This window comes from Felis catus, chromosome D2, assembly GCF_018350175.1.
Source record: "Felis catus isolate Fca126 chromosome D2, F.catus_Fca126_mat1.0, whole genome shotgun sequence".
Taxonomy (NCBI): Eukaryota; Metazoa; Chordata; class Mammalia; order Carnivora; family Felidae; genus Felis; species Felis catus.
This window is the reverse complement of record NC_058378.1, coordinates 54,549,837-54,566,800: the sequence shown is the minus strand read 5'-3', so window position 1 is coordinate 54,566,800 and position 16,964 is coordinate 54,549,837. Positions and strand designations below refer to the sequence as shown.

Below are 16,964 nucleotides of genomic sequence, written 5' to 3'. Positions count from 1 at the left end.
CAGCTAAGAGGACCTTGAGGGGGACAGGAAATTCTTGCTTCCCGACAGACAATTCGTGTGTCAGCAGGACACCTTAACTCACTGGACCCTGCTCGCCCCACACACTATGATAGCCAAAAGTCCCTGAGGACAGCTGGCACAAGGTAAGATTTCTTAGCATGTCAGTCTCTGAGAATCTCTATCTACAGAGTCTGATGGAGCAAGAATGATAAGAGTCCTTTTTCTCTCTTTCCAAATTTAGATTAACGGGAGAAAATACTTGTAGGGCTGGTTCCTTGGGCTTAGGGACTGACTCTTGTTGAGTTTTGTAGGATACTCTTCGGTAACTGATCTATTTCCCCCCAGAGATGGTCTTTGTTCTCCTTAGTGTCTTTTATATCACTTGTCCTACAAACTTTGCCCTATGTTAATGGGTACATGAAGTCAAAGCTGTTGCTAACAGACTTCTTGGAAGTCAAAGCTGCAAAACTGGTGGACATGGGTTGAACACTTAAAAGAAGTTAGAACTAAGGCTCCTGGCTGGCTTGGTCAGTGGAGTGTGTGACTCTTGATCTCAAGGTTGTGAGTTTGAGACCCATGGTGGGTGTGGATTTTGCTTAAAAAATAAAATTTTTTAAAAAAGAGAGAATTCCAAGCAGGCTCCTCACTGTCAGCACAGACCCCGATGCAGGGCTCGAACTCACAAACCCACCATGAGATCATGACCTGAGCCAAAAGCAGATGCTCAACCAACTGAGCCACCCAGGTGCTCCAAAAAATAAAATATATTTTTTAAAAATCTGTTCGAGCACTCACCACTTCAAGATGTCTCCTGTGATAGGATAAGTTGGTCACAGAACAGGTTGGATTGATAACAGATCACCTGCCAGCCTCAAGAAAAAGGCACCCTGTGAAACAACACACAATCCCCAACCCTGTGGCACATCCTTCAAGTATTAGTGTGGCTCCAAGCTACCCAACACTTAGGTAAAGCTGTTGAAGTGCACATATACAGGATAGGATTTTTCCTTTTGTCTTGTTCTTTGTCCTAAGAGCTTGACTTTGTGACCAGTGAGAATATTCTCTTTGGTCTCCACCATCTGGAGGATGCACTTAACAGGGTGTACCTTGGTGGCCAAATAGAATGGGGCTCCAAGTCTTTCTCTGGCCATGACAGTTCTTAAGAGGTCCCAACCCATAGGAACCTTTGTCATCTCAACCTTTGTTTCCTGTTTGTGCCAGGAAGACCCATTACAGGAGTGCCTGCCTGGTGTCACAGATTAGCAGGTCTGTGACGGAGGTAACTCACTTTCACAGTGAACTATAATACCAGTATTTTTTAGATTGGCAAATTTGTGAATACATTTTGTAACTTAGAAACATGTACATCATCATAGTACAGTCTTTCAGTAAAGAACAAACCAGGTTTACTCACAGACCCAAATTTATCTTTAGTTTCTCTGTAATAAGACAAAAATAGAGGGACTCCCGGGTGGCTCAGTCAGTAAAGTGACTGGCTCTTGATTTTAGCTCAGGTCGTGATCTCATGGTTCATGGGATCAAGCCCTGCATTGGGCTCTGCACTGACATTGCAGAGCCTGCTTGGGATGCTCTCTCTCTTTGTCCCTCCCCTGCTCACATTCACTTTCTCTCTCTCAAAATAAATCAACAAATTTTTTAAAAAAGAAACAAAAACAGATAAACCTATGTTCGGTACTTAAAGTTTCATTATTTTATCTTATTTGGAAATGATCTAGATATTCAATGAATTTAACTTAACATTTAACTTAGCCAAACTTTAAAACTTCAAGTTACTGAAGATTTAGGTAGCCCTTTAAAAGTTTACCTACAAACCATTTAATCTTATTTCTATCTATTTATTTTTATTATTTTTTAAGTAAAAAGTTTACCTGCAAACTATTTTATCTTTCTATCTATTTATTTTTATTATTTTTTGGGAGAGCACAAGTAGGGGAGGGGCAGAGGATCTGAAGCGGGGTCTGTGCTGACAAGCTGACAGCAGTGAGCCCAATGTTGGGCTCGAACTCATGAACTGTGAGATCATGACCTGAAGTGAGACGCTCAACTGACTGAGCCACCAGGCACCCCTACATCTATTTACTTGTTCTGAACTGTTATGCTGAGACTAGCCACAAAATTTTATAAGGTATTAGACAAAGTCAACCATTATTTTAAGTTTCTTTTTCCTGACAAATTTTGTAAGCTATAATATGGACTTATTTGACTTTCAGTAAACATAGGCAGAATAAAAGTTTTATATTTAATCCTGATAACTCTAAAGACATGGCTATTTTAATTAAACCAACAATTTTTTTTTGAGAGAGAGAGAGAGAGAGAGAGTGCATGTGAGCAGGGGAGAGGGAGGGAGAGAATCCATGCTGAGCATAGAGCCCAATGTAGAGCCTGATCCCATGACCCTGTGGACCATGACCTAAGCTGAAATCAAGAGTCAGAGTCTCAACCAACTGAGTCACCCAGGTACTCTAAACCAACAACTTTAAATTAGCTTTAATATTGAATATTTTCGGGGCACCTGGGTGACTTGGTGGGTTAAGCATCCAACTTTGGCTCAGGTCATGATCTCACAGCTTGTGAGTTTGAACCTCACATCAGGCTCTGTGCTGACAGCTCAAAGCCTGGAGCCTGCTTCACATTCTGTGTCTCCCTCTCTCTCTGCCCCTCCCCTGTTCATGCTCTGTCTCTGTCTGTCTCAGAAATGAATAAACATTAAAAAATTTAATATTGAATAACTTGAAAAATATTTAGGTTAGTTTCTATCTTCCTGAGTTTTAGAATGCCCAATCCTTACAAGTAGTTGTCTTCAAGCCAACTAAATGGAGCTCTTTTACAAATTTATTTTTTTTAATGTTTATTTTTTCATTTTGAGAGAGAGAGAGAGAGAGAGAGAGAGAGAATATCCCAAGCAGACTCTAAGCTCATCATGGAGCCCAATGTGGGGCTCGATCTCATGACTGAGATCATGACCTGAGTCAATATCAAGAGTCTGATACTGGGGCTCCTGGGTGGCTCAGTCAGTTGAGCATAAGCTCTTGATCTCAGCTCAGGTCATGATCTCCTGGTTTGTGGGGACAAGCCCTGAATTGGGCTCTGCACTGACAGCATAGAGCCTGCTTGGATTCTCTTGCCCCCCGCCCCTGCCCCTCCTCCATGCTCTCTCTCTCTCTCAAAATAAATAAACTTTAAAAAAGAAAAAAAGTCAACCAACTGAGCTACTCAGGTGCCCCTGAAGTTTGTATTTAAAAGAAAGGCTTTTACATCCTAGAGATGATAAATGTAGAAAATTTACATCACAAAGGCACAGAGAAAAGTATCCAAGTTTTTTCCAAGTCTGAACACAAGAGGCATTTTAGCAGTTTGTACTTGGAAAGGCCTCTTCCCCTACCACTGTCACCCTACCCCACCTTTTGCTTTTTTTTCAGTCTCAGGTGATTGTGGGCTGTGTTCAAAGACATTAAATTTATAATTTCAAGGGACAGAGAAGGTAAAAAAAAAATTTTTTTTTAGAGTTTCAGTGTAATTACTATTTAAAATTTAATTATTCTTTTAAGTCCTAAACAATATTGTTCCAAATTGTAATCTTCTGTAGTATCTGTAAACATTTTGAGAGAAATAGACCAGGTTTGGGGATTGGTAAAGAGAGGTAAGCTTTGACTTGTTTCTAGAGTTGCATCTCTGGTTTTGTAGAGCTTTGAAAGAGAGTTGTTTCTAATTCCTCAAAGGACTGGATTACAGCCTGAATATCACGGGATTGGCCCTTTTTTTTTTTTTTTTTTTTTAACTAAATTTGCTTTTTTATGTCAGGCAGATTTTTTATTAAAATGGGAATCAAAAGATTCATGCCTTTGTAAAGTCTGTGTGAAGCATTTTAACAAAAGCCTTCTTTCTGGTTGCACAATTTAATCTGGGCTTCTAACAGTCCCTGAATATTGGCCTTTCCCTGATCATTTATAGGAGGGCCTAGGAGAAATTTTGGTCATGTTTCCTCTCTGAAGGGAGGGTTGTGACTAGTGATTAATCTTTTTAATTTCTCTCTAAATTTGCTAGGATCCTTTGAAAGTAGAGGTTAAAAGGGCTTGATAATTTAAAAGCTTTGCAGCTGTCCAGGGGACACAAATTCTTTTGCCTTGGGGGTCTAGGATACACTAGCCAAGTACATTGCCTAGGAATGCCTGAAGCTGTCATAAACTAATTACAGTGCCCTGGAAGGTAGAAGCAAAGTCAGCCTTATTCCTTTTGTTAAATTCCTTTCCTGGCTTTCAGCAATCACATGAGCAGCCTGTAGAATTTGAACGTAGAGATGAAGTTGGAGTGCTCTCTGTAAATCCTTATAGGGAAAGGGAAGTTAAAATGGGCATTTTAGGGGGAATTTATGTTGTATGTGGACCTTTATTTTAAGTCTAGTTCCTCTTCTTTCATCTTATCAAGGGAATCCCTGAGGCTAGCCATTCAACTAAGATTAAAATGTTTTTCTTCTTTTTTCAAACATTAACTAATTTAAAGGATCTGTCGTCGGGCCATTGATGAGTAGGATCTCTTATGAGCAACTCAAACCAATAAGCCTTTTAATGCCTTAACCAAAGATACAAGAGGTGTCCAGAGAAAGGGCATAGATGACACAGCCCTCGTGATCCAAAAGTTTACTCCCATAATTAATCTAAGAAAGCAGAGGCCTTCATTGCTGGTCTCCAACAAAATCTTGAGATGCTTCCAGTCAAAGACAATAATCCGTGACACTAGGCATGTGCTCCTATAATGGCAGTTTCCAGCACTAACAAGAAATGAAGGTTGAGAATATAAAGGCTCCTATGGGCTGGGACTTCTCATGACAAACACCCTTGAGAGCTGGCATGGCCAGACAGAAAGAGAGAGAGACTCATATCCCTCTTCCTTTCAACTGGGCATTAAGGTGCACCCAGATAGGTGTATCTCCTCCAGATGGTGGAGACCAAAGAGCATATTATCACTGCTCACAAAGCCAAGCTCTTAGGAGCTTGTTCTATGAACAAGACAAAGGGAAAAACCCTATCTGGTTTTTCTTTCAGCTAAATCTTGGGTGTCTTGGAGCCACACTCATTCCTAAGAGGAATGTGCCACAGAGTTGGGGATTGTGTGTTGTTTTCAAGTGTAGCTCATTACACAGCTGTTTCCTTGAGGTTGGCAGGTGGCCAAGTGTTAATCTAACCTGTTCTGTGACAAATTTATCCTATCACAGGAACCTTCTTAAGGTGGCAAGTGCTCTAACAGCTTTTAAGTGTTCGACCCGCACCCACCAGTTTTGCAGCTTTGGTTTCCAAGATGTCCTTTAAACAGCAGCAGGCTTATAGGGCCTATGCCTGCTTTCTGCCCTATGCTAATTCCTTATTATAACAACATAAAAGAAACAAGGAAAACAAAGACTATCTCTGGTTAATCTATTTCCTCCAAAAGAGTGCTCTACCAAATTTACCAAGAGTTGCTAAGCCCAAGGACCTAGTTACACAAGTATTTTCTCCTGCTAATCTGAATTTAGAAAGAGAGAATGACTCTCACCATTCTTGCTCTATCAGACTCCTCAGATTCCAGGAGACTGACATTGTAGGAAATCTTACCTTCTGTCGGCTCTAGGTCAGATGTCCCAAGGGTCTCCCAGCCACAGCTATGTTTGTGACAAGCAGCATCCAGTGTGTTAAAGTGTACTACCAACTAGGCCAGGTGTCCGGGATGAAAAATTTTCCTCTGCCTTTCAAGGTCCTTCCCAGCTAGACTAAAAAGTGAAATTGACATGAGACAGATTAAGAGGAGAAAATCAAATTTAGTTTCATAGATATGGGGAATCCACAGACATGAAATTTCAAATACAGTCAGGCAACATGAGGTTTCTATGACGTCCTGAGCTAAGGAGAGGGGAAGGGGTCTGGGGATTCACAGGGAAGGAACACCATTAGCGGGAAGGTGAGAGAGATGTTTCAAAAACAAAGGTCTCCCTGTTACGTAGAGAAGTTTCTTAGGTAAAGAAGAATCTCTGTTAATTGCTCTCTTGTTGGTATAAGCTGGAAGTTGAGGGAGAGGTAAGGAGCTTTTCTTGAATCTGCTGGGTTTTGATTGCTTTTAACTAAAAATAATTTTTATGCCAAAGTGGCCCATCTTGTGGTGACCTGCCCTGGCCTTTACACATGCCCACAGAAACGTACTGAGGAAATGAAGGTAACCAGGTTTCAGTGTAGACAAAAGAAGGCATAGGTTAATTAGTCTATTAATATATTTATTTTCTTCCCTGTGTGCTGACTCAGAAAAAAAATTAAATGAGTATTTAATTTATGTGTCATTTTTAGGAAAGAGAGTTTGTATTGGAGAAGGCCTGGCCCGCATGGAGCTGTTTTTACTACTGACCAACATTTTACAGCATTTTACGTTGAAATCTGTGGTTGATCCAAAGGACCTTGAAACTGCCCCAATTGTCAATGGGGTGGGTGCTGCACCGCCCGTATATAAGCTGTGCTTCATTCCAGTCTGAAGAAAGGTCAGGCCTCATGTGAACAAGCCAGATGCTTTCTGTCCTGTGTGTTAGCTGTATGACATTCCTGACCCTGTCTCTTCTAATTTTCCTCATCCTTTCAGATTCAGTTCAGATTTCCCCACATGGAACAAAAACTCACTTTCCAATAAAATTCTTTTTGTAATTGTGAGATCTTAAGCTGTATCTCATCTGCAGTGTATACCAAATGTAAGAGACTTCAAATGTCATACTGAATATTAAAAATTATCCTGAGTTAAAAAAGTTTTTTAAATATATAAAATTTGCTCGTCTCTTACTCCAGTTAGCTCTCCAGGGGAATAATCTCTTGATAGTTTGGCATGTACAGTTTGTTTTTTTCCCAATAATTATTAAAAAATAACGGGGGGGGGGGGCACCTGGGTGGCTTAGTTGGTTAAGCATCCCACTTGATTTCAGCTTAAGCCATGATCTTGCAGTCATGAGATCGAGCCCCATGTCAGGCTCTGTGCTGAGCTTGGAGCCTGCTTGGGATTCTCTCTCTCTGCCCCTTGCCTGCTTGTGCTCAATCTCTCTCAAAATAAAATTAAAAAAAAATCATGTGTGATGCATGTTTGTGTATACATGTATGTATAAGTATATACATGCAGGGAGAAAACAGAAGATCATTCTAGCCAGAGGCAATAACATGAGATAAAACTTGAATTTGCTGCTCTGTCCAAGGATGCCCTTCCTGTTTTCCCCTACTGGTTAAACACACAAATGGAGACACACACATACATAGACATGGTAAGGCAAAGACACATACATAGACATGGTAAGGCAAAGAATAGGGGAAGGTGATGTGTATGTATGGTTATATTTGAATACACATATCAGAAATATGGGTTTTTATGTATGTGTGTATACACATATATTTATAATATACCTATGATTTGCTGGTGACATATTTTTACAAGTCATATAAATAAAAATACCCTGTTGTATGGCTATAATTTTTAAAATTATCTCCTTATTCAAGGGTATTTATTTTTGAATTTTTGTTGATATAAAAAGGCTGCTATATGTGTCTTTCATTATTCAGGAATATGCACATACATGTGCACTTTTATTTTTCATACATACTGAAGCATAAGACAAAAATTCTGTGTCTGTTTACTTTTCTATCATGAGTATATAATCAAAACACTATTTGACCAAATCCTTGTATAATATTGAGGATTGAATTCTTTGGTAGATTTAGTAATTTTTAAAACGTCATAGATTTTCAAGTAGGAAATCCTATCACCTGTAAATATGTCATTGCAATGACCAGGAATTTCCAGAAATAAATAACATCTATATATCTAGGTCTTGGTCTCTCTGTCTCTGTCTCTTTCTGACTTATCACACCCACACGTGCATATCAATTTGTCAGCATGGGAAAAAGATGAAAGCTGTGAGGATTTGTGGGGACAAGATAACAGAGGGCTTGGGAAATCTATATTGGGAACTCTGATACTTGTATGATTTTACTCTTGAGGTGATTTCTGATTTGAAATCAGGTGCTGAGTGGCTGAAAGGCTAACTATAAAATATTTAAGAGCCTTAGAATCGGAAAAGAATTTTTGCAGATTCTCCGGAGTAGAAGAAAAAGAATAGAGATCAGAGCTGGCCAAGTAAGAAGGACCAAGTAAACACCTCCACTTGAGCTGAAGCCTGAAAGTCTTGGGGGAGCTGCATGCAAGGATCAAGAATAAACCTGGGGACGACTGGCTGGCTCAGTCGGAAAAGCATGCAACTCCCGATCTCGGGGTTGTGAGTTTGAGCCCCACGATGGGTATGGAGATTACTGAAAAATAAAATCTTAAAAACAAAAGCCTGAAGCTAAACAGGCTGATTACTAGTAAGGAAATTTAATCAGTAATCAAAAAACTCCCAATAAAAACAAGTCCAGGACCAGATGGCTTCACTAGTGAATTCTACCAAACATTTAAAAGAAGAAGACCTAAAACATATTCCCCTTAAACTATTCCAAAAAATAAGGATAAAAAAAAAAAAATCACATGATCTCAATAACTTCGGAAAAAGTATTTGACAAAATTCAACATCCATTCATGATAAAAGCTCTCAACAAAGTGGGCTCAGAGGGAACATACCACAACATAACAAAGGCCATATCTGACAAACCCACAGCTAACATCAACCTCAACGGTGAAAAACTTAGAGCTTTTCCTCTAATATAAGGAAACAAAGGTGCTCACTCTCACCACTTTTATTCAACATAGTACTAGAAGTGCTAAGCACAGCATTCAGATAAGAAAAAGGAAAAAAGGGGGTGGCAGGGGAAGAAAAGAAAACACATCCAAATTGGTAAGGAAATTGTCACTATTTGCAGATGATGTGATACTATACAGAGAAAACACTAAAGCTTCCTCTGTGTATAACTTTTGACTCCCTCAAAACTTAACTACTAAAGCCTACTGTTCACCAGAAGCCTTACTGATAACATAAACAGTTGATTAACACATATTTTGTATATTAGGTAGTGTATTCTTATAATAAAGCAAAGCTAGGGAAAAATATTAAGAAAATCATGAGAAAATATATTTACAGTGCTGTATATTTTTATTAAAAATTTTTAAAAATACACAGTACTATATATTTATTTCAAATCTCTGCTGGTCACAGGTCAATTGTATATACAATGGAGTATTATTCAGCCATAAAAAAAAAATCTGCCATTTGCAACAACATGGTTGGATCTTCAACATGTTATGCTAAACGAAGTCAGAGAAAGACAAATACTGTATGATCTCACTTATATATGGAATCTAAAAAACTGGATAGACACAGAGAACAGATTAGTGGTTGCCAGGGGTAGGTGGTGGGGTAAATGAGTTAATATGGTCAAATGGTACAAGCTTCCAGTTGTAAGATGAGTAAGTTGTGGGGATGTAATGTATAGCATGGTGACTATAGTTAACTATATCATATTGTTGAAAGAAATCTAAGAGAATAGATTTTAAAAGTTCTCACCATATGCAAAAAAATTGTAACTATGGAGGGAGGCTTGTGTTAAATAACCTTATTGTGGTAATCTGTAATATATACAATATCAAATCATTATGCTGTACACCTTATGTTTATACAATGTTATCTGTCTGATCTCAAGGCTAGAAAAAATTCCTTATATAAAAATTAAAGAAAAAAACTTTATACTGATTTTATCTGGCTTTAAGCAAAGATAAAGGACTTTCCAGAAAGGGTTTCTTAGTATTTACAACAATTGTATAAACTATATAAATGCATGTTGTACTGGGAATTAATGCTTCTAGCTCATCAGGAGCTTCGTGTCCTCCTGTTGGTAAATACATGAGAAATCTGAAGTGTTCTGCGTATGTAATTTTTTCTCTTTCATCTCAAAAGAAATAAAATAGCCACACAGAATGGTATAAATGAGCTAGGTCAAAATATAAAGGAGATTGCCCTGTCCCAGCAAGTACTTTATTTACATTTTTTTTTAAAGATTTATTTTTGAGAGAGAGAGAGTACAAGCAGGGGAAGGGCAGAGAGAGAAGAGGACAAAGGATCTGAGGCAGGCTCTGTGCTGACAGTGGAGGCTGAGATGTGGGGTTTGAACTCACAAACCTTAAGATCATGACCTGAGCCAAAGTGAGGTGCTTAACCAACAGAGCCACCCAGGCAACCCCCTCACCCCCCGCTGCTGACCCCCAGGAAGGACTTTAAAGTTAAATCTTTAGCTTAAGCCATAGTCTGACCACACAATTACTGCAGAAAACAAAGAGCAAATAAAGAAATAGAAACCTGGCTATGAACTCCAAATAGATTCCCTAGCTTGCTCAAGAGAGTTTGATAGAATTTTTCCATGTTCTGACTATGAAATGTTTTCTCAACAAATTAGTTTACCTTGCCTTATCTCCAAATTAAATAACTAATGAATTAGATTATAAATTTTCCTAAATTCAACAGAACTCTTTAATTTGACTATAAAGGTTAATAAACATTTATATAAATTCAAAACAAAAGAAAATCTCTAGATGGGGCGCCTGGGTGGCTCAGTTAAGCGTCCGACTTCGGCTCAGGTCATGATCTCACGGTCCGTGAGTTCGAGCCCTGCGTCGGGCTCTGTGCTGACAGCTCAGAGCCTGGAGCCTGCTTCAGATTCTGTGTCTCCCTCTCTTTCTGACCCTCCCCCGTTCATGCTCTGTCTCTCTCTGTCTCAAAAATAAATAAAACATTTAAAAAAAATTAAAAAAAAAAAAATCTCTAGAAAAGAAAACTTGAACTTCTGACACTTAAAATGGCAGATTTTTTTTTTTTACTCTGTAACTCAGAGCAGAAAATTTTAACTGTGCCTTAAAATAAATGACCTGAATTACTAGTTTGCAAGATAATAAACTAATGAATGCAAATTGAAAGAAAACCATACTAAGTAAACTTTAGTAGTAATTTTAAAAATATCAGATAACAAGAAAACCCCACCTATATGAAAATTAAACCACACACTTTCTAAGTCATCATTGGGTGAAAGAATAAGTCACAAGAAAAATATTTTTAATTGAATAATAATGAAAATACAACTTACCAGAATTTATGGGGATACATCCAACACAGGACACTTAGAGGAAAACTTAAAGCCTTAGAATACCTAAAATAGAAAAAGAAGAAAAGTCCCAAGTCAATGATATCATCTCCCACTTTAATAAAATATAAGAGAGAACATTAAATTCAAAGCAAGCAGGAAGGTGGAAATAAAATATAAAAGCAGAAATGAATGAAATAAAAAAGAGGAGCACCTGTGTAGCTCAGTTGGTTGAGTGTCCAACTCTTGATTTCAGCTCAGGTCATGATCTCACAGTTCATGGGATGGAGCCCCACATTGGACCCTGCATTGACAGCGAGGAGCCTGTTTGGCATTCTCTCTCTCCCCCTCTCTGCCCCTACCCTGCTTGTGTGTGGGTACATGAGTGCACATGCAATCAGTCTCAAAATAAATACATTTCTCTCTCTTTTGAAAAGAGAGAGAAAAGCAGAAGAGAAAAACTAATGAAAGCAGAAATTGACGCTTTTTTAAAAAAATTAATAAAATTTATAAACCTCTAGCTACAAAAAAAATGGAAAACATACATTGTACTGATATCAGTAATAAAAGAAGGGACATCACTATAGTGCCTTTAGAGCATTAAAGAATAAGAGATTATTATAAACACCTTTGTCCACCCATGTAAGATGGACAAATTCCTTAAAAGACACAAGATCCATGCATGGGCACCTTGGTGGCTCAGTCGGTTAAGCATCCAATTCTTGACTTCAGCTCAGGTCATGATCCCAGGGTCATGGGATTGAGCCCCATGTTGGGCTCTGCACTGAGAGTGCATCCTTCTTAAGATTCTTTCTCTCCCCCTCTCTCTGCCCCTCCCCTGCTCATGCTGTCTTTCTAAAATTAAAAAAATTAAAAGAAAAAAAAAGACACAAAATCCCATATCTAACCCAACAAGAAATGGTAAGCTTGAGCAGCCCTACATAAATTTTAAAAGTTGTGTTAGTAATTAAAAACTTTCCAGCAAAGGAAACTCCAGGCTCATATGGCTTCATTGGTTAATTCTACCAACAATTAAAGGAAAAAGGAAAAACAAAAAACAAAAAACAACAACATATCAATACTACACAAAATTATTCAGAAAAGTAAAGACACTTCTGAACTCATTTTATGAGGCCAGTAATACCCTGATTTCAGAACTAAAGACATCACAAGGCAAAAGAACTACAGATCACTAACGTTCATAAACATAGATGCAAAAAGACTTAACAAAACATTAACAAATTGAATTCAGTATTACACTAAAGGTATCATATGTCATGACGAAGTGGAGTTTATCTTCAGCATGTACGGTTGGTTTAACATCTGAAAATCAATCAGTATAATTCACAATATTAATAAAGGAGAAAACTATGTGATTTTTTTCAGTGGATACAGAAAAAGCATTTAACAAAGCCTAATAGCCTTTCCTGTGTTAAAAAGAAAACCACAGGCCCCCCAAAAGAGTCACTTATATTAAGGTCCCACATCAGCACCCCAAGACATAATGCCTAGCCTAACTGCAGTTTCAACCCACCTAGGAATGTAATCTTTAACCACTCAACATAAAATTCACTAGTCAGCACTAGGAAATTTACGGATAGACCACTTCTGTTCCCCCTTAGGAGGGTTACGTTACCTAAAATAATGCATTTTTTCCAGCCTCCTCTCTGCCTTTATAAATCTTTCCTTTTCTTGGGCTCCATGGAGCTCCTTTCCATTTGCTGGATAGGATGTTGCCTTATCATGAATAGTTTGATAAAGCCAATTTGATATTTTAAATTACTCATTTGAATTTTGTTGTTTGACACATGATTAAAACTCTTAGCTAACTAGGAAGGAAACTTTCTCAACCTGATAAAGGGCATCCATGAAAAACCTACAGCTAATAACATATAAAATAAGGAAAGGCTGAAGTTTTCTACCAAAGATTAGGAATGGAGAAAAGACATCCAGTCTCACCATTTTTATTTAACGTTGTACTGGACATTCTAATCAGTTTATTAAGACAAGGAAAAAATAGAAAGCATTTCAGCTGGGGGAAAGAAGTACAATTGTCATTATTTGTAGATGATATGATGCTGTAGGCAGAAAACACCAAAGAATCCACAAAAAAAGCCCCTGAAACTAATAAATTTAGCAAGATATAAGGCCAATGTCCAAAACTCAAGAACAAAATCAAGTGTTCTATGTACTGGTAACAAACTATCAGAAAATGACATTTCAAAAAAAATCCATCCACCAATAGCATCAGAAATAATAAAAGATTTAGAATTAAGAAATGACGTGAAACACATTTATATAGAAAACTATAAGACATTGCAAAGATAAATTATAGAATAATTTTCAACTTAATTTCAATTATCAACAGGCAAAATAAATTGAAATTTTGCCCTGTACTGCTTGAAATCATATTTAGAACCCCGAAGATCAATTTTTTTTTAAGTACATCCAATGTAGGGCTTGAACTCATGACCTTGAGATTAAAGTCACATGCCCTACTGACGAAGACAGCCAGATGCCCCTCAAACTTCAGTATTAATGGGGAAATCATGCTGCTTTTTGTAGTCTTCAAGCATTGCCATATATAATCATTTCCAGTATAAATTTCAGTACCTTTTGAGGATATCCTCCAGCTTGCACAGTGAGAGGGCTCCCATTGATTTCACGTCACTCACTTGAGGCAAAGTTTATGCAATGAGATGGTTAAAATTAATCAATAAAATGTTTGTATTTATTGAACCACTGCTATCAATAATAGGAAATCTTTTGAGTCAGTCAACTCCTAAATAAAGTTCCTTCTTAACTGAAATATTATTAATTCTAAGTTTGGAGCAGAGTTTTTATATTCTTTGAAGAGAAAGACTGAAGTCACCAAGAAATGGTTTTCCTTCATTGTCAAGTGAAAAATTAAAGGGCTGAGAGACACTTCAGAAGCCAAGCTGATCATTGGACCCCTCAGTGGCTGTGGTTGGAGCTCAGCCCAGGCCAGTGGGATGGTTGCAGGCACAGTAATCACAGGTCACGGTGCTGGGAGGGGACAGTGGGTGCAGAGAGCCAACTTAGCGGGAGGCCTACACAGAGCAGTTGACCAGTTATACAGTGCCAAGACAGTTTCTTTAAAAGAAATAAGAGCTAAGAACAGATTCATAGAAGACAAAATAAACAAAACTCAGAAAGTAATTGGTCACAGTAGAAATCTGGCAAAAGACAGCACCAATCTAGATCGTTTCCTAAAATACAGAAATATAAAAGCAGCTATTAGAGAATCATTATGCTGTTATTTGATATGCTTTGATTTTTTTAAAGGAAAAACAAGGCGTATTGGATTGGTAACTTGAACTCTGACATGGAAATATCCTTCACAGATGGCCTTGGAACAATATCATATTGAAAGATTTAGTGTAGATAAAGTGCTTGGAACAATGCCTGGCACACAGTAGCACTACACAAATATTTATGATCATGCTATGGCTTTAGAATTTTGTTGTCTGCAAGCTGGCCTTGAACAAAAATTTTCTGAAATAGGATAGTACACAAAATGCTGGTAGAAAAACAACATTGCCCATTGGATGATTATAACAGCTTGTGACTCAAGCTTCATATCTCCCTGGCAAAAACTTTAAGTGTTTGAAATCTGGCTAAAACACGCTAGAAGCAAGTCTGTGTGCTCCTTTTTGTTTCTTGTAGATCAGCGCAGCCAGGATTCCATGAAAGAAAAGTGACTTTTCCTCCATGACTACCAGACCCCCGGTTGCCCATCTCTGGAGACGCAAGCCTCTCTGCAGAAGCAGACGGTAACCAGGAGAGGCAGAGTGATGGCAAAATGCTATAGGGTCAGTCCTGTCTTCCCACTCCTTTCCCAGCAGGTCCCGGTGTGACTTCACTGCTTTTCTACTCAGGGAACTGTCTTGGCCACAAAACGTTCAGAATGTACCAAGCCAGAAAGGCTTGTTGTAAGAGAATGTATAGGCAGCTTCCATTTTAAAGAAAACAGTACTGGAAGGGATTTTCCCAATTTTTAAAAGTAGTTACTGGGTGGTGAAACTGCGTGATTTCTCTTAGGTATCTGATGTTTTGACACATACAACACAGAACATGTATTAGTTTAATTTATTTTTTAAAGTAATCTCTACACCCAGCATGGGCTCGAACTCACAACTCTGAGATCAAGAGTCCCATGCTCTACCAACTGAGCCAGCCAGGCACCCTGGGAACATGTATTAGTTTAGCAAAAAAGAAAACAAAATAGCACAAGTTATTTGGAAACAATGGTTTGATTTTTTAAAGCCTGGAGAGTTTCTGCATATGCACTTACCAGTCTGGTCTTAAATATTTTATTATTTAGCATCAGAAATCATTTTTATCAAGATTAACACTGTAATCAGAATGCAAAACATGAAGCCCAACTGTACCTTGAAAGTAATATAAGCAGGCTGGGTCCAGAGACCCAGAGGGGGTCCTGCAAGACTAGCCAAGAAGGCCCTTGGCTTCACATAGATTGGAAATCAAACATGAGGCAACAGGAGGTGGAAGCAGAGTTTACTGAAAACATAGAGCAGATACAGACTGAGTGTCCGGGAGACTCAGGAAGGAAAGGAGGGAGTCTCGTCTTTGCTTGGTGTCTGGGATTTTCACTGACAACTGTGGTGTGGTACACACGTCCCCAGGCATCCAGGAACCGGGCGGAACAAGGATAGGGTCCAGGTGTCCTTCATAAGTCACTTGTTCCCTGAAGCCCAGGGTCTTGGCGTCAAGGTGTTTGGAGTCAGTGGTCTTGGAGAACATTTATGATGAGCCTGCCTGGTCACTCCTTAGATGCTACCTATTGTGCTGGAAGACTCCAAAGAAATCATTAACCCCCGTAAGGAGGACATACGTTAAGGCATGTGTAAGGTGGGGGTGCAGGTCCCAGTAAGAAAAGAAGCAGGAAAAGCAAGGAAAAAGAATGGGTTTTTTTCATGGAGTCCCTTCACCCTCTCTGTCTCAAAAGGACAAGTATAAACATATGATCAGACAAGATCAGAATAGGAGAAAAGGCTTACTTTCAGATACTTGAAACATCTTCCCTTTTTGAAATGGCCTTAAACATCTTGCTCAATTGCAGGGGGGAGGGTGTGTCGGGGACTGGGGCCTTCTGGTAAGATCTGGGTTTATGGCTTATACCGTTTGGACAACCACCAGTAGCTGAGTAACCACATCGTATCAAGACACAGAACAATCCCATCCCCCTGGAAAATTCCTTCCCACCTCTTGCTGGCAATCCCCATCCTCAGAAGCAACCACTGTTCTAGCAATTAGTTTTTTACCTCTTTTAAGAACTTCATAGAAGTAGACATTCTTCAATGATGAAATTGGCTCTTTGCAAACACAAATCTTCAAGGTTTAAAATTATCATTAATAAGGGGCACCTGGGTGGCGCAGTCGGTTAAGCGTCCGACTTCAGCCAGGTCACGATCTCGCGGTCCGTGAGTTCGAGCCCCGCGTCGGGCTCTGGGCTGATGGCTCAGAGCCTGGAGCCTGTTTCCGATTCTGTGTCTCCCTCTCTCTCTGCCCCTCCCCCGTTCATGCTCTGTCTCTCTCTGTCCCAAAAATAAACGTTGAAAAAAAAAATTTAAAATTATCATTAATAAAATTATCTTTTTAAACGATTGAAGGAAGCCTTCTACTTTTGGAAGTCTACCTAGTTACTATGAGATTAGTCTCATACTTCCACCATCAAATGCTATTATATTTATACAACACAAAAATAAGATATGGGTAGCCTATATCTAATAATCTTAGGGAAAATAATCACTGGAAAGTTTGGGTGTGATTTGCTTCTGTTTCTTTTTAAAGAAACACTTCAGATAAGATCAGTTTAAATAAGCCTTGTTAAAAAACAAAATT

General features: G+C 38.6%; 1 protein-coding gene and 1 long non-coding RNA gene across 2 annotated transcripts in view; one reads left to right on the top strand and one right to left on the bottom strand.

The window, feature by feature from the left end:
• LOC101089804 (cytochrome P450 2C21) overlaps window positions 1-6,686 on the top strand; it is a 52,913-nt gene extending 46,227 nt beyond the window's left edge. Inside the window, 1 exon segment of the mRNA XM_019813570.3 lies at window positions 6,333-6,686. Coding sequence (XP_019669129.3) covers window positions 6,333-6,514 — 182 coding nt within the window. The 3' untranslated portion in view covers window positions 6,515-6,686.
• The window catches only part of LOC109492598, a 29,032-nt gene extending 17,226 nt beyond the window's left edge, over window positions 1-11,806 (bottom strand). The window contains exons 1-2 of the long non-coding RNA XR_002146523.3: window positions 11,293-11,806; window positions 11,082-11,144 (exon numbers count right to left, since the gene is read on the bottom strand). This is a non-coding gene — a long non-coding RNA (uncharacterized LOC109492598). The remainder of the gene's footprint in view (window positions 1-11,081; window positions 11,145-11,292) is intronic.
• Between the last annotated feature and the right edge of the window lie 5,158 nt (window positions 11,807-16,964).